General features: G+C 43.0%; 1 protein-coding gene across 1 annotated transcript in view; it reads left to right on the top strand.

Annotated features, from left to right (window-relative positions):
* LOC309559465 (cytochrome P450 2G1-like) overlaps window positions 1-26,186 on the top strand; it is an 86,900-nt gene that overhangs the window by 29,070 nt on the left and 31,644 nt on the right. The window contains exons 5-7 of the mRNA XM_082262737.1: window positions 9,512-9,688; window positions 10,672-10,813; window positions 15,982-16,169. Coding sequence (XP_082118863.1) covers window positions 9,512-9,688; window positions 10,672-10,813; window positions 15,982-16,169 — 507 coding nt within the window. The remainder of the gene's footprint in view (window positions 1-9,511; window positions 9,689-10,671; window positions 10,814-15,981; window positions 16,170-26,186) is intronic.

Below are 26,186 nucleotides of genomic sequence, written 5' to 3'. Positions count from 1 at the left end.
TCTGTCCGTCCGTCTGTCTGTCTATCTGTGTGTATATGTATGAAGGCGGGCCTTTGGCCAGTCTGTATTTGTAGGAGGTCTGGCCTCTGGTTAGTCCACGTGGTGACATGGGGGAGGTGGCAGGGAGCAGGAAGCAACACTCCTATTGGTTTATCCCATCCTCAGAAGGATGAGGGGCTGGGGTTTTCAGTATGTAAGATGTCAATGTTATATAAACTGCACTGTCAGTCAAGTTTTATGTAGGTTTTCAGTATCAGAAGTATCCAGAATCAGAAGTATCCAGCTCTGCTCAGCTTTCATTAACCCTCGCCTCACTTGTCCAGTCACACCAGGCAGTCAGTGCCTGTCCTACTGTTCAGTCACATTTTTTTTCTCCTGTAAAAAAAAAAAAAAAACTCACATTCAAGTTCCTAGGTTCGACTGCTGCCCTTGCAGCATTCAGAAGGTTGGCAGATGACCCCCGTAATGGTGGTTCATCCTTGTTACTGCCCAACTGCTTTGTAATCTATGCCTGGTCCAAAAAATATGTATAAATTAAATAAGGAGGTATTTTTCTGTGAATTTTTGTTTTGTTTTATCTTTCATCATTGGGGCTCTCCGTTTGCGACAGCGTTGTAACCAAGTCATTGCAGTACGATACGCATATGGTTGCATTTCGCTGCAAAAAAAAGAAAATAATATATAAATATATTTTTCGCTATTGGAAATTGTATCGTCATGGTTTCATATCTATTGCCAGATGGTAGTCACTGCATTTCTATAATGTTGTTGTTTCAGGTGGATTCTAGGTTACGCTCAGGGTTAGCAAGTTTGTTTTGTGTCGTCAACTCATCATATTGTCTTGTATTTTCCCGTCATGTCAGGGGTTTTTTAGTAAGTTGTCACACATACCAGGACCTGTCACATCTGCAGGTCCTGGTTTTGTTTTTAATTGGTTGTAGCGCATACAATCTCCTCGCCTGTATATCATACATCGCATGTTCATTACGATACACTCCTATTTCTACCTACCACCATCTGTAGGTACGTTAGCCCTGAGTGTTTTGTTTCTAATTGCCTGGTCTGGCGCTACAGGATACTCTGGTTCACTTACTGCATACACATTAGGATATGGTCACCAGATACATTCTCACGCGCTCTGCTTGCCTTGGTCTAGGTGGCAGCTACCTTCTCAACAAACATAATTAGTCAGGAGGGGGTGTCATTGTTTCAGAATCAGTTTTGTCAGGAACTTCTCTATTTTTCTCCACAGACCTAACATGTCCCACATATCTGAAAGCGACAAATTTACCTTTATCCCTCCTAATCCGGTTAGGGGTTCGGAGCAGGGTAGCATCTCATCCCTGAGGAACTGAACTATACCCAAGCTGATAGCTGAGCTTTAGCACAGGAGCATTCCTTTCCTGGCCATGGTTAGGAAAGTAGAATTGTTCAAAATGTTGTTCCCTAGTCCATCCCAGTCATGCCCATCCACTAGTGCTGAAACACGTACCTGTGCTTACATCCCTCACTCAGATACATGCAGTCCTAAATATTCTTTCTTCATCATTGCTACAATCACAAAACAGGATAGAGGTAATTTAAACCCGCCCGGTTACAACCATAGTGGCATCTACACCCACAGCTCCTGCTCAGTCTAGTGCTTCTACAGGTAATATCTGCATTACCTGTGGCGGCTCCTTCGCCATTAGTTGTTTGCCTTCAGTATCCCCAGCCCATTTCATTCCTGGCAACATCAAAAGGACATTATGGAAGGGAAAGATGTAAGCCTGGTTTCCCTTCTCATGGCTTCCCAAGATGTTGCTGAAAATAAATTGTATGCTTGCAGGGAGGTCACAGTGATTCTTAAGACAAAGGATCCCAGGCTCAATCGCAAGCTGGATTTAGCAGAATTCGTTCTTTCGTTTGGCATCTATAGGAACATCATCTGCTCAGTCAGCCCCGGCAGGAGGGAGGAATTGGATTTGTATTTACACAAGGTAGTGGACTTGGCTCATAGATATGGTGGTTCCACATTTTATGACTAGCACCGGTCATTTTCAGCTAAAGTGGCCGGCCACCTTGGCTCAGTACCAGGTGGCTACATGTTAGGAGCAACATTGACATGGATCTGTTCTGCAGGCACTTCGCCGACCATAAATCTCCAGTCTGTACCACATCTCAATCATCAGCACACACCACTACTTGGTGTCCCAAATGTTGATGATTCTTTTCACTAGGCAGGCGGCTATGGATCCTCTGCAAGGGTTTCGGGTCAGGTGGACAGGCTGGACAGACCCATTCATTTACTGGGCAAGGCGCAGTTGTGCAATAATTATAATTATACGGGCTGCATGCAACTACTGTATAACCAGTGTATGCTGTATGCTCCTGCACATCTGCGCTAACTGCTTCAGAGTACACCCCAAATCCACCTGTCTTGTCAAGCCCGCTAGTTCTTCCTGTCTAAGCCGAGTCAGCATGTTCCTTCTGGGGGCTTGTTTACAACACCATCCATCCCCTGCTTTCAGACAGTTACGGCTGGAGGTTTTCACACAGGCCTTATCACATTACCATCAGAAACCTTTTATATAACCTGGTATCGGCAGGCAGTCATGCTCCTATTGTTGATCTGCCCATAAAGTAGATGGCCCTCTAACACCATTACGTTTCTAGGTATAACTCTCGATACCAATCTTATGCTTGCCCATGAAGAAACTTGTCTGAATACGTCAGGTCATTCACAAGTTTGTTAGGTCTCCGATCTGTTTTAAAAAGAGTTAGTCTCTTTTGGGGATGCTTAATTTCGCAATGAGGATTATTCCACAGGGGGGAAATTTTGTTTCTAGATTATTGGCTCTCATTCCCCTGCACTAGGATGCAGACTCGCTGATGAGTTTGCAAGCTGATGCACGAGCCGATTTGCTCATGTGGGACTAGATTCTATGCGACTGGAATGGTATTTCCATGTTCATTCCACAACCTACGGCTAGGTCCCCTAGAGTGTTTTCAGATGCTGCAGCCTCAGTGGGTTTTGCATAAAAAGCACATACATATTAGCGCTAAAGTCCATGCAACATAAATCATGACTAAATGCTAAAAGAAGAGGGGGGGAGGGGGAAATCAGTCTAAAATAAATTGGTATGGAATTTCCATATAGAACAGTCCAATTGGGTAAGAGGTACAATTGCACCAAGCAGCTCTTCCCAGGAGTGAGGAAAACTCTGGAACGAATACAGAAAGCACAGAAGAGCGCTCTAAGTGCAGATTGATTTATTGAAGTATATTGAAACAATTGTAGCCACTCACAAGAGCCAAGGAATGAAGAGGCTGATGTAACAATTTTAAGATCATGCTCCTCTAGGTGATGCCGTCCATCCACATGCAGGGACACATCCAAAGTGAACCATCCGTCACAGGAGGAAAGAAGCCGGCTGCCTCCTGTGGATTTCCAGGTACCTGATGAAAGAGCACGCATGTCCGTTCTTTACTTGGCCCATGCTCAGAAACGCGTAGTGCGCTCAGCTGCTTTCTGGTGACGCTGCAGACTTCATTCCATCTTCACTTCAGCACCACCTAGAGGAGCATTGTCTTAAAATTGTCACATCGGCCTCTTAATTCCTGGGCTCTTGTGAGTTGCTACATTTGTTTTAATATACTTCAATAAATTAATCTGCACTTAGAGCGCTCTTCTATGCTTTCTGCCTCAGTGGGTCTTGCGGCCATTTTTGGGCATTAATGGTTGGCTAGCCATTGGCCCCCAGAAGTGTTCAATATTCCCAGTTTTGCTCAGACTTCAGCTTTGTTTGAAATCTACCCAACACTTGCTGCAGCAGTCACATTGGGCCCTGGTTGGTCTGGCAACACAGTGATTTTCTTTACTAAAAAAAAAAAAAAATTGGCTACAGCCGAAATTATCAATAGGGGTAGATCCAGGTCCCTCATCATGTCCTTTATGCATAGGTTGACATGGTTAGGCCTAACTTACAAATTTAATTTCCTTGGTGAATTTATCAGCGGTAATGACAATATTGCAGCAGACGCCTTATCTCGTTTTAATTTTTCTTACAGCATCCAGAAGTAGATCCAGTGGGCATGATGTTACCACCTTATTTCCCACTGATCATGGATTAGTCACACTCTGGGCTTAGGCGGTTGACCTGGTCCATATTTTGTTATCCTGTAACACAATGAAAGCTTACACTAAGGGTTGTAAGACTTTCGTTAAGTTCATGTCCCTATACCCTTGCAGTTTCCCTGGGGATGTCAAATATGTGATGGCTTTTGCTGCCTATTGCCATAGTGTCTCTCAATACTATCAAGTTATCTCTCAGGTATTCAGCATTTGAGGTCCCTGCAGGATCCTGGTAGTCCTTCCATTTTTGCGGCCCACCCCCTCAAAGCAATTTTGAGGGGTATTCAGAAAACTCAGGGCCAGTCACATTTATCACATTTACCAGTTACCGGCCAAATCTTCAGAGGCATGTCAGACATGTTGTCCTTTTCCCATTTTGGTGTAATTCCCATTCTAGTACTCAAGCAGCCATTTATTTAAGTTTCTTTGGTCTCCTCAGACCTGGGGAGGTGTCCCAGTTGTTATGTACCTGGGCTACTCAAAGGCAGTCTTACTTGGTTCCCCGACCATTTTTCTCTACAACTTCCCAACTATAAAAACAGGCAGAGGGGCTGGGGATTTATAGTCAATTATTACAGAACTAAAAGTAGCTGGTGCCCAATAGTTGTGTTTGACCTACTCGTCAAAGAATTTGAGGCTGCTCCCCTTAACAGTCCGTTATTCCATTTCCCAACATGTCCCCTCACTTCCAAGCAGTTAATTTCTCACATTGGGATTTTGTTCACGCATTTAGGTTTAAACCCAAAACAATTTTCAGGACATTCCTTTAGGATCAATGCAGCGTCCGCAGCCTCCAAACAGGGGGTTCCTTCACACATTATCAATATATGGGGCGCTGGAATTCCTCCTGTTACAGTCGATACATACCAGAACCCCACGCTGAAGTCATTAGGGTATTTGCTACTTTAATTGATTAAATTATTCATATTATCCTGTTATTAAATTATTTTTCTCTTATACCTGCTCTGGGGTTTTTGCCCTCTTTTAGGTATACTGACTAGCACGACTTTGGCACACCTCAGGTTGTGGTAGTTACGGATATCGCATTTCTAGTTGAAGGCTCAGACTACAAGTATAAAGGCGGGCCTTTGTATTTGTAGGAGGAGTCTGATGGGTATATATTCCTCCTCCTCTGACAGGCACATGACGGTTTGTTTATTATCTCTGGTTCTCTCCGAACCGGATCCCCCCCCCTTTTTTCTATTTTCAGACACCTGTATACTTAGAGTATGCACTCTTTTAGGAATACTGACCAACACGACTTTGGCACACCTCAGGTTGTGGTAGTTATGGATATCACATTTCTAGTTGAAGACCCAGTCTACAAATATATGTATGTGTGTGTGTGCATGTGTATGTATATATATATATATATATATATTTATATATATACGCCTGCCTTTACACGCACATGAACTTTAATGACATCCTAGTCTTAGTCCATAGGGTTCAATATTGAGTTGGCCCACCCTTTGCAGCTATAACAGCTTAAGCTTTTCTAGGAAGGCTGTCCACAAGGTATAGGAGTGTGTCTATAGGAATGTTTGACCATTCTTCCAGAAGCGCATTAGTGAGGTCAGGCGCTGATGTTGGATAAGAAGGCCTGGCTTGCAGTCTCCGCTTTAATTCATCCCAAAGATGTTTTATCAGGTTGAGGCAGGCCAGTCAAGTTCCCCCACCCCAAACTCGCTCATTCATGACTTTAAGGACTTTGCTTTGTGCATTGGTCCAATTCATTTGGTGGAGGGGGGATTATGGTGTGGGGTTGTTTTCTAGGGGTTGGGCTTGGCGCCTTAGTTCCAGTGAAGGAAACTCTTAAAGGGTAACTCCACTTTAGTGGGAGAAAAAATAGCAAACAAAGAAAAAATAATATAGCGTATAAAATTTTTGCCACAAGTCATATTGTAATAAAATATTATTAAAAATGACAATGTCAATCTGTAGCTCTGTAATTCTCTGTGAAATGCAATGCAAAATGGCAACCTGGGGGTATTCTGTACACAGAATTTATACAGAATGTCCCCTAAAACATAATTTCCTACTTGTGTGATTGGTTTACTGATTTTCCCAGAAGTCTGCACTAAGATACAAGTCAGATTTCAGGCACCCCTTTTGGTGAGATACTTTCAATAGGAAATCAGATCTAAAGGGATGCAGGCCCAGCAGCTTTCCTCATTAGAGCCCTGCATGATCACAGCTGATTGATAATTATGAAACCACTCCCATTAGACTCACTTTCCCACATGGACACAGACAAACACACAGGGACTTCTTCAGAATAACAAAAGGTAGGAATCTGCAACAAAGTTTGTTAAAATCCTTGTACTGTACAGAGATCACCCAGAGGGGTTGTTTTCTCAACAAAAGTGGAGTTACACTTGAAGGTGTCAGCATACCAAGACATTATGGACAATTTCATGGTCCCAACTTTGTGGGAACAGTTTGGGGATGGCCCCTTCTTGTTCCAACATGACTGCGCACCAGTGCACAAAGCCAGGTTCATAAGGACATGGATGAGAGAGTTTGGGGTAGAGGAACTTGACTGGCCTGCACAGAGTACTGACCTCAACCCGATAGAACACCTTTAGGATGAATTAGGGCGGAGACTGCGAGCCAGGCCTTCTCATCCAACATTAGTGACTGAGCTCACAAATGCACTTCCCATAGACACACTCCTAAACCTTGTGGACAGCCTTCCCAGAAGAGTTGAAGCTGTTATAGCTACAAAGGGTGGGCCAACTCAACATTGTACCCTACGGACTAAGACTGGGATGCCATTAAAGTGCATGTGCGTGTAAAGGCAGGTGTCCCAATACTTTTGGCAATAAAGTATATCTTAGTTGGGAAAGAGATTGTCTCTTATGTGAACTGAGACCTGAAAGTAACTATTTAACAGTTCAGCCTATCCACAAATTAGACCAGTCAAAATTAAATTCAGAAATCCTGTGTCATGTTTTTAATTCACAGATGTTTTGACAAAATTCAGCCTGTTGGCTCTCTTGGCAGCTCTACTGCTCCAATTAGTACCTCTTGACCCTCCTGACCATTAGTACCCTTTGGTCCTCATGGCCATCAAACAAGTCTCAGTGTTCATGCACAGACAGTGTACCTCAGCTCTGTGTCTTTCCCTGCAACTTCCCAGATGCTCTGTCCCTCATGGACTCTCTCACGCTCAGTCCTTGGTCTGTACTGACCTGGACAGAATTGACAGCAAGCACCTCTCACAGCTCCCTTCATAAACTGACTCCCTAAGGGGGGTGGGGCTCTGAGCTCTAACTCTGGCTCCCATATGAAGCCAGCACACTCCTGCGCTATTAGTGTGTTTGCTTTTTACAAAATCTGGTGTAAACCACTACATTAAACAGTGGCACGGGCTTGCCCTGCCACAGTAGGTACACTTGCACACAGTTTTTGAAGGAACCCAGCAGGTGGGTTGTTCAAAACATCTTGGCGAACTAACCGCAGATCTTCTGTGGATGTAGGCGGGCCTTAAATTCTTCTGTCACTCCATGTTATGCCAGGCAGACTCGATAGGGTTGATATCAGGGCTCTGTGGGGGCCAAACCATTACTTTCAGGACTCCTTGTTCTTTATTACGCTGAAGATAGTTTTTAATAGATATGTGCAGTTTGTTTCGTTCCAAATTGAAATTCGGAGAAAAATTTTGTTAAGCCAAGATGTTTTGATTGAATTCTAATGTATCCAAATTACAATAGTAACATATTTAAACAGATGCATAAACACTAAACAAAATTCGGCCAAAATGTGAATCAAATTCTAATTGAATTTGAATCAAATTAAAAAATTAAATATGAAATTGAAAACAAATTTGAAAACAAGAATACAATTTAAAAAATAGAATAGAATATAAAGGAATAGAATGGAAAAGAAAAGAGTAAAACAGAAAAGAATATAATAAAAAACAATAGAATATAAATGAATAGAGTAAAACAGAAGATAATAGAATAGAAAAGAAAATAATAGAATAGAATAAAATAAAATAGAACAGAAAAAAAAAGAAATAGAAAAGAATAGGATAAAATAGAATATAAACGTCTCCTGAAATTCAAATTTAAAAAAGAATGAATTTGACTTAGAATAGAATAGATTTGAGTAGAATAGAAAATAATAGAATATACATGAATAGAATAGAGAATAAAAGAATAGAAATGGAATAGAATACTTTCCAAAACAATAAAAATTGTGGGCTGCACTATGGTGGCGCGAATAGAGATCAACAAATTTCCAATATGGTCGTGCAACTCTTGATATAGCCCACTATGCATAGTGTGAAGGGGAGGGGGGGGGGAGTGTAAGTAACTTATTGAAGCACTGGAGGCACTTTATGAGCATGAGCACAAGAAGGACTTATTTTCACTATATGATGCAGAGTTGTATTGTTTATTATGCATAGCATTTGAAATTATATTTTGGATATCACACACTGATGGGACTTTTATTATAATTCTCAAGAAACTTTTTATACTGATGAGGAAGGATATACTATATGTGTATGTGATGGTAAATGGGCTATGACCTCATTGGAAATTTTTATTTTTTCAGTAAAAGTTTCACAGTGCCTCCGTTGATCACTATTTACATCACTATAGCGTAGCTCACAGCTTTTATAGTTTTGGAAAGTTAGTATACCAGGCAAGTCATTTATCTTGTCTTGGAGGGGTTTTGCTGCTGTGGAAATTATAATTTTTGATTTAAGTTTCCTGGGCATGGGAAGTAAAAGGTTAAATAACACAAAAAACTAGAATAGAATAGAAAAAACAATAGAATAGAATAGAATAGAATATACCCGTCTTCCAAAATTGTAATTTCATCTACAATAAATTTGAATTCAAATAGAATAGATTCTAATAAAATAGAAGTCAATAGAACAGAATATAATAAAATAGAATATAACCATCTTCAGAAATTCAAATTTCAAAAAGAATAAATTAGAATTTTTATATTTAATAGAAAATATATAAAAAAAGAATATAATAAATTAGAAAGAATATTATGTATTTTATTTTTTACCTTTATTCTGTCTAAATATTTCTGGGCCATATCACTTTTGAGCCATTGTGGATCATTTGGGGATGTCAATACCATCCCCATCACTAATCACTATGATGCCCTGGGGTAAGTAGTACCTTGCTCTGTTTAAAAATAGGACTTTTAAAGACTAATATGTCTTTGTATACAAAGGAAATTGGATTCCAGCCCAGCAGCAAGTGGAGAATGTTTTCAAAGGATAATTGTAGGTTAGTAAAGGATAGGGAAACTGAGAATATTAGACCCCTTTTGTGATAAAGTTCAGTATTTTATTATGAAATGTATCATAAAAAATTGTATGTAATGTATTAGTAATTATTTAATGCCTAAATTGAAAATGTATTTCAGCTTTTTACTTTGATCCCAACCTTAATGAGCCGCATCCCTGGCCCCCACCAGAAAATTTTCTACTATTTTGAAAAGATTGGAGAGTTTCTACAGGATAGGGTGGAACCTCATAAGGAGACATTGGATGTGAACTGCCCTCGTGACTTCATAGATTGCTTTCTCATTAAAATGGAAGAAGTGAGTTTGTTTTCATTTCTTGGTCTAGAGTCTGACCTCTTTTCTAATGCAATTGGTGTTTTAAAGAATTATTCAGCTTTACTGCATGGTTTGTAAGAAGTACAAAAGTGCCAAATTATATAAACTGTAACGTATAATTACAGTGGCTCTGTTGTACATTTTGAGGTGGATGTAAACCCCATTCATGAAATCTGACCTAAGCACATATATCTGTAGTGTTTACCTATCTCTCTCCAAAGGCCGATGTCCTGTGACTTTCTGCTCCTCCGTTCCTCTGTTATCAGCATGATAACTTCTGACAAGCTCTCCAACACACGACATAAAAGCAGCTAGAAATTTGTGTCAGGAAAGGGACTTAGAGACAGTTGAGCAGAGAACTTGTTTATTCACAGCACAGCTCTGCAAGTTTCTTCATTCCTCCGCCTATGTGGAGGGGGTGTTGAGCCTTTCCTCCAATCAGCTCAGACACAGTGTATGCCCAGACTCCCCTCCCACTGCTGAAACAGGAAGAAAAACTTTTAACACAATGTGCACTTTCTAAAGGATATAGAAAGCTGAAGACAGCAGAAATACATGTAAAACCGATGTAGGGAGATTTGTCTCATCTCTGTGTATATTCCAAGGCTTTTCACTTCACTGGGTATATGTGAGGGCTTACATCCAATTTAAGGACATTTGAAGCTGTAAATTATACTCCTGATTAATAATATGTGAACATAATAGATTAGGCCAGTGCCTCTGCCAGATGGCAGCTGTCCAAACTCTTGTGAAGAGATGAAAGGGGAAGGAGGGGGAGAAGCTTCTTTCAGCTCTGATGCTCCACCAATATGCAGACAAACATCAAATAGTATGTTTCAGAGTGGGAGAATCATTAATTATTAGTGGGGACTGGCTAGTTAAAAGAGATATTTACAAAATATATGTGAATTGCAGTAGCCATATGTTGTGTTGGCTGCTAACTTTTTTATGAAAATATTTTTCAGGAAAAGAACAACCCAAAAACAGAATTCCATAATGATAACTTACGAGGAACAGTAAATGACCTGTTCTTTGCTGGGACTGAGACAACAAGTATGACCCTGAGATATGGCTTCCTGATTCTACTCAAATACCCTGAGATACAAGGTAACACCATCTGTTCCTACTACAATCATAAGGATGACTGCCCCTCTGTCATCATTTTAAAGGTACATACCCATCCCATCCGACCTGCCTGATGAACAGGGGCCTGCGCTGATGGGCTTTTCTTTGCTTCAAATGTTTTTTTCATTTCTATGGGTGTGCAAAACTCACTGAAAGCAGGTCGGAAGGAGGTCAAGTGTACCTAACTAACATTAAAAAGGAACATTCTCCCAAGACTTGTATAGCTATTACAGATTTTACTGGTTTAAATTCCCAAGACCTTCCTCTGTTCAGTCAAAGCAGAATTTATCAATTTTCTTTGGTTGTAATGGTCCAGGAAGATCTCTTACAGATCTCTGACTAAAATATGGGGGGAGTGTGGCTTATGCTCAGATGTAGCAGAACATGTCTTTGAGAGCTCTCACTGCTTACCTCCTATACATCGGGTATCCAAGGGCGTTGGGACTCCTGTCCTGTACACACTATAAGGCTGAAGAACTAGCAGCAAGCAGATACAGTGAGACACCTGCTTGCTCTGACTATAATCCTGCCATGATGAGGTTGGGGAAGGAGGATGAACAACTCAGATTGGCAGGTGGGATCTAAGATGGGGCCTGCAGCCAGCCCATGCCGCAGCGCCTGTGCAGAGACTGCTCATGGGACATGGACATAGCAAGTGAGCTAGAGAGTTCTGTCCACACACCTTTTAGATAGTTAAGCACATCCCCAGTCACCATTGGCTTACATGGGGACACTGACACTCAGCTTGCTGTCTCGAATTCCCCTCCTGCATTGGAGCAGTGGGAGAAGCCACATGAGAGAGTTACACAGCATGCTGCCCCAACTCACACAGTGCTGGTGCTTGTTCCACCCTCTGGTACTGAGCCCACTCTCAGTGAGGTGTTTTAGGCTGTGCAGGCTTGTAATGCCTCACTTCTCTCCCTCACATCTTGGATGCTTTGCATTAAAGGGGACATAGCCCTTGTCCGCCATGACATGCAAAACTCCTGGACAGAACAATTGCTTTGGAAGGGAGGCTCAGCTCCACACCATTAAAGTGACATGAAGAATACCCAAACACAATCTATCATCCATGATCGCAGACTGGAAGACTTGGAAAATAGACAACGGAAAAATAATATCCATATCCCGGGTCTACCTGAGCCTGTCGAAGGCAAACGCTCAGTGGATTTAATAGAACAATGGCTGTTAGATACCCTTGGCAAAGAGGGGTTTACTTCTATGTTTGCAGTGAAACAAGTGCAAAGGATTCCAACTAAACCACCAAGACCAGGCACTCCACCCAGGCCTTTCATCCTTAAAATGCTTAACATTAGAGACAGAGATCTTATTCTGACCAAAGCTTGCTGAAAAGGGAATATAGAATATGATGGTGCCAAAATATTATTTTTCCCTGGACTTTTCTGCTGAGGTTCAAAGGCAAAGAGCAAAATTTGTGGATGTCAAGGTTGGCTTACAAGACCTGCAGGTCTCGTACAACATATTGTACCTGGCAAATTATTGGTCGGAGCGCAAAAAACAACATCCCTGGCATCACTCCACTTAAGAGCCTTTCAATATTTATTTTCTTTTGTTACTTCCTGATTCCCATCTATTATCCTACTAAGGGGACTTGAGGAATGCATGTTCAGCCGACAGGTGAATGGCAGTTGCTCAGCTCTTTGTTTTCATATGGTGTTACCTACAACTTGGCCACTGGCAGGCCCTCAGGTGTGTGTCCTACAGTGACAGAAGTTTGTTATTTTAATGTTTTTTGTTTTGCCTCTTTCTACCTCCAGCAGAGTTCTTCTGATAATAGATGCCTAGTTGCCTCACAACACTTCTACTGTAACTGGCACAATTAAAAATGTTGGTTGCACCAAAGCTACCCCAAAGCATTGCACACTCATCGCCATCATGCAGACTTACTGACTCTGGGAAACTCCATCCCTCAACCCCCTGGGTCAGCAGGGGTCAGACTTTGATGTAATGACACCATGGTCTCTGAGTCTATAGGCTGCTTTTGCAGCAATTCACTCTGCTTTATCACAATGTTTGATTGCTTATTATGTCTAATTCACATATGATATTCTCTTGGAATTTACAGGGTCTAAGCAACTCAGTCGAGAAGCAGGCTGTACTTACCGCATTATTACATAATAAACTGGCTATAGCTTGAATATAGGAGACTCATATGGGGGGGAATGTCAATGTTCTTTTTCATTAAGCTAAATTTAGCTCACAATGCAACACAACATATTCCACCTGTGCTAGGGGAGTGAGTGTACTGATCTCCTCAACCACCACATTCTTCTGTAGCCAATGCTTGCTGGATTCTGAGGGCAGGCATATTTTTATGTACTTTGAAACCCAAGCATTCTAAATTGGCAAATGTATATATACCTCCACCATACTCTGACAATGTTTTTAAACAGCTGGTCAGGCTTATGTCTCAGCATTTGGCACTCCCGGTTCTGGGGTTGGGAGACTTTAATAATGTACTAAACCCCACTTTGGATAGATTACAACTGGCCAGCAGCCCGGGGATGCTGACTGAGACAAGATTTGCAAAACGACTGAAGAAGCTTGGTCTGATCGGCATCTGGAGATTAAACCATCCCAATCTCAAGGAATTCTCTTTTCTATCAAGGATTGACCTTGCACTGGCAACAAGCTCTTTCCTTCCATAGGTATCTTCTTAGGGTCTCTGGGCCTTTTTGACCATTTACCCCTTCTGGTGTCCCTTGATGGCTGTGATCTGGGGAGGGTATCTCCATGGAAGGTGAATCCCTACTGGTTAACCTTAACCTTAAATCTTTTGAACAAATATGTACCAAAGTTACATTGCTATTGGCAAGAAGTAATAGCCACTATAAACACTGTGTTTCAGGTAACTTTGGCAACAGACCCAAATATTTGCCCATTAATGTGTGTAAGGATGATCGAACTTTTGAAAAGTTCGGTTCGACCAGAACACCCGAATTTTCCAAAAGTTCGGCCCGGATTTCAGAACCCCATTGAAATCAATGGGACCCGAACTTCGGTAATCAAAAAACACCATTTGAAGCCCTAAAACCCAATAAATGCCCCTAAAAAGTGCCTAGGGTTCTGGGTCATGCCCCATTAACTATTAATCACACAAAAAAAGTTCTTAAAAATTGTTTGATAAAAAAATTTTTGATAAAAAAAGCCAATTATTGAAAAAATTAAAAAAAAAAGAGAGATTTTTTGATTTTTACTTTGGATTTAGTATCTGGGGTTCTACTGAAAAAAAAAAGATAATTTTTCAGTAGAACAGGGATGTGGGTCGGGACCCTCCTTTAACTTTAACACCTATATGATCTTTTTTTCTGGTGTACCTGTGAAGTTTCAGCTCTGTAGCATGTCCAGAACCAGAAAAAAAGATCATATAGGTGTTAAAGTTAAAGGAGGGTCCCGAGCCATTCTTATGACTTGTGCATGGATGTGTGGGAGAAGCTCATAACTAGATGAGGTTGAAGTATATAATGTTTTATTACTGATAAAAGTTACAAAAGGCATCTATGTTCTTTGGTTTTGTTCTTTTTGTGTATTTTCTGGCAGTATGTTTGTCTGTAACTTCAGTTGAGACTTTATTACCAAATCTCATGATGCTGCCCTTAATGTAAAAGATGATTGTTTCACTATATACACAAATTACATGACATGAATATGGTTCTCGATGAAAACTATAAACAGTGTTGTTTGATTGGTTTGTATGTGTTAACAACGTGAAACATTTAATAAAAGTATCTGATTACAAAAAAATAAAAAAATTGAGGGGGGCACGGGGTTTCCAGACCCTTTCAAATATCACCGCAGTCCACATGAATGAAGTCCTTGATTGGATTAAAAATGCTGCTTTCAAACAGTGGGTTGGTCCGGAGCAACATATGGTCTTACTTCTGTTACTTTGCCTTTACAATACTCAATGCTTCCCTTGCATTCCAAATCCACCTCGTGATAAGCAATACACCTACAGAGCTTTAAAAACTGGGTTGTGTCCCTACTGCTTCCTCTGGTCCATGAGGTATGTCACTGGTTATTGGTTCTATGGGCTTTCCTCCTGGTGCCTCCAATCCAATCTCCAATCCTGCTCTGGTACTTTGGAGTCATGCTCCCTTTTTGAGACCTACTATGTGGACGTCTCTTCCTTTTGACATGGCTTGTGTACCTCCTATTACCTCCTCTCTTGCCCACATGCAGAGTATGAATCTGATCTCAGTCTCACCTTAACAAATGAACAAAGGGATCATATCCTATTTTTTAGACATAAGTGGGCCACTTCAAAGAGATTCCAGGAGCCTGGGCTTCTATACACCTCAGTAGTGCCACAGGTTCATTGCCTCCATGCCACACAGCATTGATGCAGTAATTCATGCAAAAGGAGCCCCGACCAAGTATTGAGTGCATACTATATTGTACGTGGACATACTTTTCAGTAAGCCAACATTTCTGTTTAGAAAATTCCTTTTTTATTGGTCTTATGTAATATTCTAAATTTCTGAGATACTGAATTTTGAGTTTTCACTAGCTGTAAGCCATATTCATCAAAATTAAAAGAAAGAAATGCTTGAAATATATCACTCTGTTTGTAACGCATCTATATAAAATATATGTGTTTCACTTTTTGAATTGAATTACTGAAATAAATTAACTTTTTGATGATATTCAAATTTTATGCGATGTACCTGTATATTCTGCAGAAGATTACATAGAAGTCAGAAAATTAGGGAATTTCCTAGTTTTAGCATTGTTTCTCTGTTTACTGAGCCGCCTGAACATTTTTACTTTTTACCTGGAACTGCTTAAAAATATTTATCCTTTATATTTCAACAAATGCATGGCAACAATTTATTTTTCTAAGAAAATTCTACCTATAGAGTTGTCTAAAAACAATGCCTATGCTTGTGTGACAGGGAGAGTGACTCCTATTGAGCCTGCTTTAAAATGCAGCAGAATAGCTTAACTTGGGAAATACACTATAAGTTTGAAATATGAAAATCTTTTGTGTGACATCACCTTCGGGGGCTCATTCAAGTTAGTAGGCTTTGCTGCATGTGACAAAAACGCACACAAACAGATTCCAATGTATGAATATCACTGATCTCATATAAATGCAGATGTGACATGTTACATCTTTTACTCTTCAGAGAGGATCCATAAAGAGATTGACAATGTAATAGGCAGTGATCGCTGTCCATCAGTGGAGGACAAGAGTAAGATGCCATATACAGATGCCGTCCTTCATGAGATCCAGAGATTTGCCGATATTGCACCAGCAGGAGTACCCCATGCAGCCAGCAAAGACACCACCTTTAGAGGATATCACATTCCGAAGGTGCTCTTCTCAGAGTATAGAGATGGTTTGGGATGTCTCTGTGTTTTGTCTGTCTATCTAGTACGTGATTCCATCAGACCCGCTGTAAGTCTGATAGTGAATGTGAAGTATCTCCCTTAGAACAATAGGTTGAGAGGTACAATATCTTCCTACCTTCACATAAGTCATTCCGCGACCCACTGTGGCACTTAGCCAGTACTAACAATAGTGTATACAAAACTGTTATCCTTTTCTTTGTTGCATACTAAAGTGAAGGAAAATATGTATTTATAATAGTCAGTGCCTCTGCACACCAGAGGCACTTGTTATCGCCTCCTTGCTATTAAGAAACTAGCCAGTTTTTGCAGGTAAGTTTGTTGTAGTATTATTACTTATGAAGCTAGCATCTTATAGGAGAAGGGAATGCACTTCATCCTTTTTTAGATAAATAATGTCACAGGCAGGGATTTTGGCACCTTCACCCTATGCGAGGCTAGAACTTTTGTCTCCCAGGTTTTGTTTGGTACTGGTTAGGAATAGAGGGAATGCTTTCAATGGGAACACTTGTTTTCATTTAACCAGCTAAGAGAGGATTTCTCTTAATTTGGAAAGATCTTGACTGACTTGTCTCAAGGCAGAATTTTAGGGGAAATCCGCAAATGGAATCCAGACAAACATTTGACAGGTATATAAACCATTCCTTGCGCCAAAAAAGGTTTTGGCTTTAGATAAACTTTAAATTTAGGATCCTTGCTGGATGCTACCAGGTAACCAAAACCAATTAAAACTGGGAATACCAAACATGCACAATTTAGCTCACAGGAGCATCTGAAAAGAACGACACTTTTTTTTTTAGGTTTAAAGTTCACCTTTTCCAGAATAAAGTCTAGGCAGTAAAGGGGCCCCAGTAGGTAATAAAAAACTGTGCAGCTTTGTAAAATGTTTATTCATTTTATTGTTGTGATAGGAGTCACTTTGCTTGGGGGGCCCGTGGAATCCAGCTTACCTTAGAGAGGTTGGGAAATCTCTGTCTCAGCTACGCAGGTCCCTCTTATGTGTAAGTCACCCTGTGTCTATTAGGGGGGCAGGGGGACTGGGAAAATGATGGACAACTACTTAAGCCATTGCCATGAAGTCTGAGACTCCTAAATAATCAAAGCATTGCTTAGATGTGGATTCCTTGTACTTCAATGTAGGAGTCGGACAGTCTGCTACTAGGGTCTCATGCTATTGTCTGTTTAATAAAGTGTTCTGTGTTTATACTTAGGGTAATGTTTACTGTATTTTGTTTTAGCCTTGTTGCCAGCCAGTCAGGTCATCCAGACTGGTTTAAGTGTTGAGTTAATTAGCATGTTAATTATAACACTGTGTAGGTGTGGATTCCCATTCAACTATTGTTTCTCTCCAGATGGCTAGTTATTTAGGCTCAGGTTAATTTAAGTTAGTTTCTGTGTGCAGTTTGTATTGGTAGGGTAATCTGATCAGGAGGGGGATTTCCTTCTGTGTGTGGTATATATTCTGTGTGAGTTTGTAAAATAACAGTTTGAGATCTTATACAAGCTCGGCTAGTCTTGTATACAGCGGTGATAATATCTGATATCTATGTTCAAGACTGAAGGAATTGGTATATAGACGGAAGCACACAAGCACACTGTGGGCCAGTTCAGTCACATTGGTGGCAAGCGGTATGATTCTTCCTGTAGTCGGGGACATCCAAACCTTCATCCAAGGTCCAGAGAGCAGAAGAGGAGAGGTACAGATACCAGCCATCATGGAAGAGGAATTCGGAAGGAGGTTGCGAGAAATGAGGATACAGCACAGGGGACTAGTGTCAGAGCAGGTCCTGCTAGGATTGTATTATTCTGTCCGCTGGGAACTCCGGATGGAAACGCTATCCCGTGAGCAGTGCCACCAGGGAAAAATTCTCCTCTTAATCCAGGAAAGGTACTGCTCGCAGTATGGATTGTGGATGCTGTTTTTGGGAGAAAAACCACACAAGGAGCAGACAGTTGAGTTAACCCGGCTGGTTTGGGCAGAGATGTGGTTGGAAGAGAGCTATAGAGCCCTCCAGTGGCATGTATCCCAAGCATGACCTTGGATAGCGAATGACAGCCCGGATGACGGAAGGCTTTGGCTATGGCAGCCTGGGACTGTTGTACAGGAAGCTGTTAGGGGACCCTAACTTTGGAAGCAATCTGGAGTGGCAGTTGGAGGAAATTGTGGATTACAGAGAAGAGATACTGAACATCTCGGAAGTGCTCTGCCATTCAGGAATGAGAGCTGGAGATAGCCTACAGACGGCTGCTAGGCTCTGCTCAGCACCAGGGCTGGGCTCCCTTTGCCTGGGACTATCCAGAAGTACCAGTTGACAGTCCAGAAATCTTGCCTGAAGAGTCGACAATGTGGTCAAGGTGGCTTTGCTCACCTGAACCCACAGCTATGGAAGCGGAGCTCTTATGGCGGATGCAGCAAGTGTTGACTGACCTTGACGAACCTGTTTCTGCACAGGGCGAGCTTGGATGGAGGAATGCATCTTTCCAGCAACTGGATAAAGGTACAGGAGATGGAACAGCTGGCTCATTTTCCCATCTGCAGTTCAAGGGCTCAGGAGAAGAGGAAGCCGTCCTCATTCTCCAGCCATGGATCACAGAAAGCATGGATTTAATTGACTTTTCATCGGAGGATGTTATGGATGATAAGTCACCCGCCAAAGTGTTGGCACTGGGCCCAAGGGCCACCAGCCCGTCCCCTGGACCTTCAGAAATCCCATAGACAGGGGATATACTAGACCTTTCTGCTGAGGAAGAACAACCTGGTGAGCCTCCAGCAGAGGGCTAGCATCAGGGCCAAACATCACAAAGCTCTGTCCAACACCAACAGCAGCTTCAACCTCCTTGAGAGAAGATGAAGACAGCCTTTCTCCTACACCACTAACAGGGACATGGGATTTCCTGACAGAAGCATCTGCAGGGTTACAAGAAACTTCCCCAGCTGAAGCGCTGACAACTGGACAGAGGGTCCAAGACCTCTGCTCCACACCTGCGGCAGTTCTGGAGGCCCAGGATGAGAAGGTGGTGGTCACTCCCCAGCAGCAGATCAGGATCTAGGGTGAGAATGGAGAGGAGATTGTTGTCTTCCCTCCCCAACAGTCAGCCGGAGAGGAGGAAACTGTCTTCCTTCCCCAGCCAGGATCTGTGTACTTGTCAGACAGTACCAAAAAAGGTTGTCCCAACAGCCAGAAAAAGGTAAAGAAGATGGAGCAGCCGACTCCCCTTCTCAGCAGCAGACAGTGCTCCAGAATGATGACACCAACCCAGCAAAAGAGCTGGCAACAGAGCAGAGTGCTGCTGGTCTCTACCCTCAACTAACAAAAGATGGATTTCTTGTGGTAGTGGATGGGACTGTGGTCTTCACCTCTATATTCCAGGGATGCTAGGAAGTCAGCCCAGATCCCCAACAGCAAGGTAGAGTGAGCCCAGCCACCCAGTCTTCTCTCCAGCAGCTGAAAGGACTCAAGGAAGAAAAGGGCCAGTCCACGCTTCTCCCCAGTGATGGGTATGTTCTACAAGAGAGGCAGAGGTTGGCTGCGTGAGTAATGCTCTGTTTGGGACAATTTGTTTGGGGTACTGTGTGGGTACAGCCATTGGGGGACTGGAACTACAGACTAACTTCGAAGTCAATCCATCTGGGGTCTCCTCCTGTGTTTAGTCTCCTTCCAAAAGTGGAGATATGTGGTTGGGGGGCCTATGAAACCCAGCTTACCTTAGAGAGGTTGGGAAATCCCTGTCTCAGCTCCCCAGGTCACTCTTATGTGTAAGTCACCCTGTGTTTATTAGGGACACAGGGTGACTGGGAAAATGATTTAATCCCACTTTACACTGTGAGACCTATAGCCTGTTGTAGACTGTTGCCATAAAGTCTGTGACTCCTAAATAATCAAAGCATTTCTTAGACGTGGATTCCATGTACTTCAATGTAGGAGAGGGACAGTCTGCTACTGGGGGCCTCCTGCCATTGTCTGTTTAATAAGGTGTTCTGTGTTTATGCTTACGATTAGTGTTGAGCGAACATGGACTGTATTATTCGTGTTCGTAACCGAATAATTGGATTTTTGTTACCCGAACACGGACCCGAAAACTTTACTGTATGTTCGGGTTTAAAATCCGTGTTCGGTCATTTTATTTACTGTTTTGTATGTAATGGCACGCTTTTAATGGTGGGCTTTCAACAGCCAATCAACAAGCGTTTAACTGGTGTGCCTTAAGCCATCCCAGCCATGCCTACTAATGTATTAGTAGCTGTGATTGGCCATCTGAAGCATGTGACCATGTCTTTATAAGTTCGAGAGCCCCCAGCGTGCCGCATCATTCTGCTGTAGTTTAGGGACAGAGCACACATCATACGTGCTGGCTGCTGATTAGAGACAGACAGTGATTCTGTGAAAAATTGTGTCCGAAAAGAATGCAGGGACAGGTCGGAGTGCAGGCAGGGAAAGTTATTAGAGCATTTTAGGGCCAGGCTGGAGATTAGGCAGGGTCAGTCTTCTACATCGATTTTGCTGTGTGGGGGGTGGTGCAGTGAACGATCTTATGGAGCATATTAGGGACAGGCTGGAGATTAGGCAGGGACAGTATACATCGATTTTGCTGTGTGGGGGGTGGTGCAGTGAACAATCTTTTTGCCCTCACTTGAGCCCACTGAGAAGGAAGAGGAGGAGGAGGGAGAAAAAAAAATCTATTTTTATCAGTCAGTTGTGTGCAGCGTTCATCTTAGATCTATTTTAATACAAGTTAAAAGGGATTTTTTTTTCCCCCTTCATAGCCTTTTTGCTCCAGTGCTGACTGTGACATAAGACACTGCTGTGTTCACATGTGCTATTGAGTGATTTTCAATTTTATACACTTTTTTCTATTCAACTATTCAATATACACCCTTTTGGGTTAAAAGAAATTAAATTGTGGCATAGTCTGTACTAATCTATTTAAAAATTACAAACTTAAAGGGGAATTTTCTTTTTTTTTTTCCCTTCATAGCCTGCTGCAGAGCTGACTGTGACATAAGACACTGCTGTGTTCACATGTGCTATTGAAAAATCACCAATTTTATATCATATTTTCTATTCCGCTATTCAATCTACACCCTTTGGGGTAAAAAGAATTAAATTGTGGAATAGTCTGTTTCGGTACGTGTGAGATACACCTTCCAAATTTTTGGGGCGCATCTTCCACCGCCGAGGATTGCAGGGTGCTTCAGTTTGCCTCCTGCCAGTTCCGAACTCCTCCTACTCCTCATCCTGCCTTTAGGGTACAAAAAATAGTAATCGGGGGCCTAGTCTGGGTCTGTACGTGTGAGATAGATACAGCTTTTGATATCATATTTTCTATTCCGCTAATCAATCTACACCCTTGGGGTAAAAATAATTAAATTGCGGCATAGTCTGTTTCGGTACGTGTGAGATACACCTTCCAAATTTTTGGGGTGCATCTTCCACCGCCGAGGATTGCAGGGTGCTTCAGTTTGCCTCCTGCCTGTTCCGAACTCCTCCTACTCCTCATCCTGCCTTTAGGGTACAAAAAATAGTAATCAGGGCCTAGTCTGGGTCTGTACGTGTGAGATAGATACACCTTTTGATATCATATTTTCTATTCCGTTATTCAATCTACACCCTTGGGGTAAAAAGAATTAAATTGCGGCATAGTCTGTTTCGGTACGTGTGATATACACCTTCCAAATTTTTGGGGCGTATCTTCCACTGCTGAGGATTGCAGGGTGCTTCAGTTTGCCTCTTGCCTGTTCCGAACTCCTCCTACTCCTCATCCTGCCTTTAGGGTACAAAAAATAGTAATCGGGGCCTAGTCTGGGTCTGTATGTGTGAGATAGATACACCTTTTGATATCATATGTTCTATTCCGCTATTCAATCTACACCCTTTGGGGTAAAAATAATTAAATTGCGGCATAGTCTGTTTCGGTACGTGTGAGATACACCTTTCCAATTTTTGGGGCGCATCTTCCACCGCCGAGGATTGCAGGGTGCTTCAGTTTCCCTCCTGTTCCGAACTCCTCCTACTCCTCATCCTGCCTTTAGGGTACAAAAAATAGTAATCGGGGCCTAGTCTAGGTCTGTACGTGTGAGATAGATACACCTTGTGATATCATATTTTCTATTCCGCTATTCTATCTACACCCTTGGGGTAAAAAGAATTAAATTGCGGCATAGTCGGTATCGGTACGTGTGAGATACACCTTTCCAATTTTTGGGGCGCATCTTCCACCGCCGAGAATTGCAGGGTGCTTCAGTTTGCCTCCTGCCTGTTCCGAACTCCTCCTACTCCTCATCCTGCCTTTAGGGTACAAAAAATAGTAATCGGGGCCTAGTCTGGGTCTGTACGTGTGAGATAGATACACCTTTTGATATCATATTTTCTATTCCGTTATTCAATCTACACCCTTGGGGTAAAAAGAATTAAATTGCGGCATAGTCTGTTTCGGTACGTGTGATATACACCTTCCAAATTTTTGGGGCGTATCTTCCACTGCTGAGGATTGCAGGGTGCTTCAGTTTGCCTCTTGCCTGTTCCGAACTCCTCCTACTCCTCATCCTGCCTTTAGGGTACAAAAAATAGTAATCGGGGCCTAGTCTGGGTCTGTATGTGTGAGATAGATACACCTTTTGATATCATATGTTCTATTCCGCTATTCAATCTACACCCTTTGGGGTAAAAATAATTAAATTGCGGCATAGTCTGTTTCGGTACGTGTGAGATACACCTTTCCAATTTTTGGGGCGCATCTTCCACCGCCGAGGATTGCAGGGTGCTTCAGTTTCCCTCCTGTTCCGAACTCCTCCTACTCCTCATCCTGCCTTTAGGGTACAAAAAATAGTAATCGGGGCCTAGTCTAGGTCTGTACGTGTGAGATAGATACACCTTGTGATATCATATTTTCTATTCCGCTATTCTATCTACACCCTTGGGGTAAAAAGAATTAAATTGCGGCATAGTCGGTATCGGTACGTGTGAGATACACCTTTCCAATTTTTGGGGCGCATCTTCCACCGCCGAGAATTGCAGGGTGCTTCAGTTTGCCTCCTGCCTGTTCCGAACTCCTCCTACTCCTCATCCTGCCTTTAGGGTACAAAAAATAGTAATCGGGGCCTAGTCTGGGTCTGTACGTGTGAGATAGATACACCTTTTGATATCATATTTTCTATTCCGCTATTCAATCTACACCCTTGGGGTAAAAAGAATTAAATTGCGGCATAGTCTGTATCGGTACGTGTGAGATACACCTTCTAAAATTTTGGGGCGCATCTTCCACCGCCGAGGATTGCAGGGTGCTTCAGTTTGCCTCCTGTTCCGAACTCCTCCTACTCCTCATCCTGCCTTTAGGGTACAAAAAATTGTAATTGGGGCCTAGTCTGTGTTTGTACATGTGAGATACACCGTTTTATAAAATTTTTTCTATTCCGCTATTCAATATACACCCTTTTGGAGTGTAAAAAATTAAATTACGGCATAGTCTGTATCGGTACATGTGAGATACACCTTTTTAAATTTGTTTGGCGCATCTCCTTCCACCGCCAAGGATTGCAGGGTGCTTCAGTTTGCTTCCTGTTCCGAACTCCTCCTACTCCTCTTCCTCATCCTCCCTTTAGGGTACAAAAAATTGTAATCGGGGCCTAGTCTGTGTTTGTACGTGTGAGATACACCATTTTATATCCTTTTTTCTATTCCGCTATTCAATATACACCCTTTTGGGGTGAAAAGAATTAAATTTGCGGCATACTTTGCATATTTGACTGTGAGATACACCCGTTGTATTTGTATACTGTTTTTCTATTCCACTATTTAATAAACACCCTTTTGGGGAAAAAAAAATTAAATTGCGGCCTAGTTTGCATACTTGACTGTGAGATACACCCGTGCGATACTGTTGTTGTTTTGTTCCGCTATTCAATAAACACCTTTCTAGGGCAAGATCATAAATTACAGAAATATGAGGAGACCGTCAAATAGGGGCCGTGGCCTGGGTCGTGGTGCTGCTGGTAGAGCTCCTGTTGCAAGGAGAGGACGTGGTTGATCTGTGCCAGCTACACGCACAAGTGAAACACCTTCCTCAAGTGTGAGTAGGCGACAGAACCTGCAGCAGTATTTGGTAGGGCATCATGCGCCTCTAGAAGTGATGAGGCCAGAACAAGTAGAGGCGATAGTAGATTGGGTTGCTGCTGACTGTGCCTCCAGTTCCTTCACATTGTCTCCCACCCAGTCTACTGCAGAAAGGCCAGAGTTGGCACCTGCAGCCGATGTCCAACCGTCTTTCACCTCACCCCCTTGCAAATCAGGCAAGCAGTCTGAGCCCCAAGTCATGCAGCAGTCTCTTCTTCTTTTTGATGACTCTGTAAGCAGGGTTTCCCAGGGACATCGATCTAGCCCTGCGCCAGAAGTGGAAGAGATTGAGTGCAGCGATGCCCAACCACTTATTTCTCAAGATGAGTACATGGAAGGACCATCGCAGCACATCTCCGATGATGATAAAACGCAGGTGCCAACTGCTGCGGCACTCAGAATTGTGGAGACCGACAAGGAGGGCAGCGGTGAAGACTGGGTGGAAGATGATGTGGAGGACGATGAGGTCCTCGACCCCACATGGAATGAAGTTCATGCAGGTGACCTGAGTAGTTTGGAGGAAGAGGCGGTGGTCGCACAGAGCCACCAGCACAGCAGAAGAGGGAGCAGGGTGCAGAAGCGGAGCGGCCGTGCCCTAGACACTACGCCTGCTACTGCCCAACGCAGCAAGGGACCAAGCGCACCAAAGCCAGCTCAAAGGAGTTCTCTAGCGTGGAAGTTCTTCAGAAAATGTGCTGATGACAGGACACGAGTGGTTTGCACCCTGTGCAATCAGAGCCTGAAGCGAGGCATAAACCATCTCAACCTGAGCACAACCTGCATGATCAGGCATCTAAGTGCAAAGCACGAGCTGTAGTGGAGTAGACACCTTCAAAACCAAGAAAGGTCTCTGGCTCCTCCTGCTTCCTCTTCTGCTGCAGTCTCGGCCTCTTCATCCACCTCTGTAGTGATACTTGCACCTGCCAAAACAAACGATCTGTCAGCAACACCACCACCTGGGTCACCAACCATCTCCACAATGTCCCGTGGAAGCGTTTAGATTTCCATCTCCCAAACACTTCAGAGGAAGAGGAAGTACCCCCCTACCCACCCGCGATCCCTGGCCCTGAATGCCAGCATTTCAAAATTCTTGGCCTTTAAAATGCTGTCATTCCGTCTGGTGGAGGCGATCAGTTTTAAAAGCCTTATGTTGGTGGCTGTCCCACAGTACGTCGTGCCCAGCCGCCACTACTTTTCCAGGCAAGCCATCCCTTCCCTGCACAACCAAGTGGGGGAAAAAAATCAGGTGTGCACTGCACAACGCCATCTGTGCCAAGGTCCACCTAACTACCGATATGTGGACCACGGTCAGGGGCGTTATATCTCCCTAACGGCACACTGGGTAAATGCAGTGGCGGATGGGCCTGAGGCGGATAGCAATTTGGCGCATGTCCTTTCACCACCGAGGATTGCAGGGCGCTTCAGTTTGCCTCCTGTTCCTAACTCCTCCTACTCAGCTTCCTCATCCTCTACCGCCTCCTCATCCGGTCAGCGTAACACCTTCACCACCATCTTCAGAACAGCCAGGGGTAAACGACAGCAGGCAGTTTTAAAATTTGCCTGTTTGGGGGAAAAAACACACAACGCGCAGGAGTTGTGGAGGAGCATGGAACAGCAGACAAATGAGTGGTTGCTGCCAGCGAGCCTCAAGCCCGGCCTGGTGGTGTGCGATAACTGGCGAAATCTCATAGCAGCTCTGGACCTAGCCGATTTGACGCACATCCCTTGCCTGGCGCATGTGCTGAATTTGGTGGTGCAGAGGTTCCTTAAAAATTACCCCGATATGTCAGAGCTGCTGCAGAAAGTGTGGGCCGTCTGTGCGCACTTTCGGCGTTCTCACCCTGCTGCTGCTCGCCTGTCAGCGCTGCAGC

Source organism: Pelophylax lessonae (genome assembly GCF_965119305.1).
Source record: "Pelophylax lessonae genome assembly, chromosome: 7".
Lineage (NCBI taxonomy): Eukaryota > Metazoa > Chordata > Amphibia > Anura > Ranidae > Pelophylax > Pelophylax lessonae.
The sequence above is the reverse complement of the archived record's forward strand: the minus strand, read 5'-3'. Positions and strand labels throughout refer to the sequence as shown.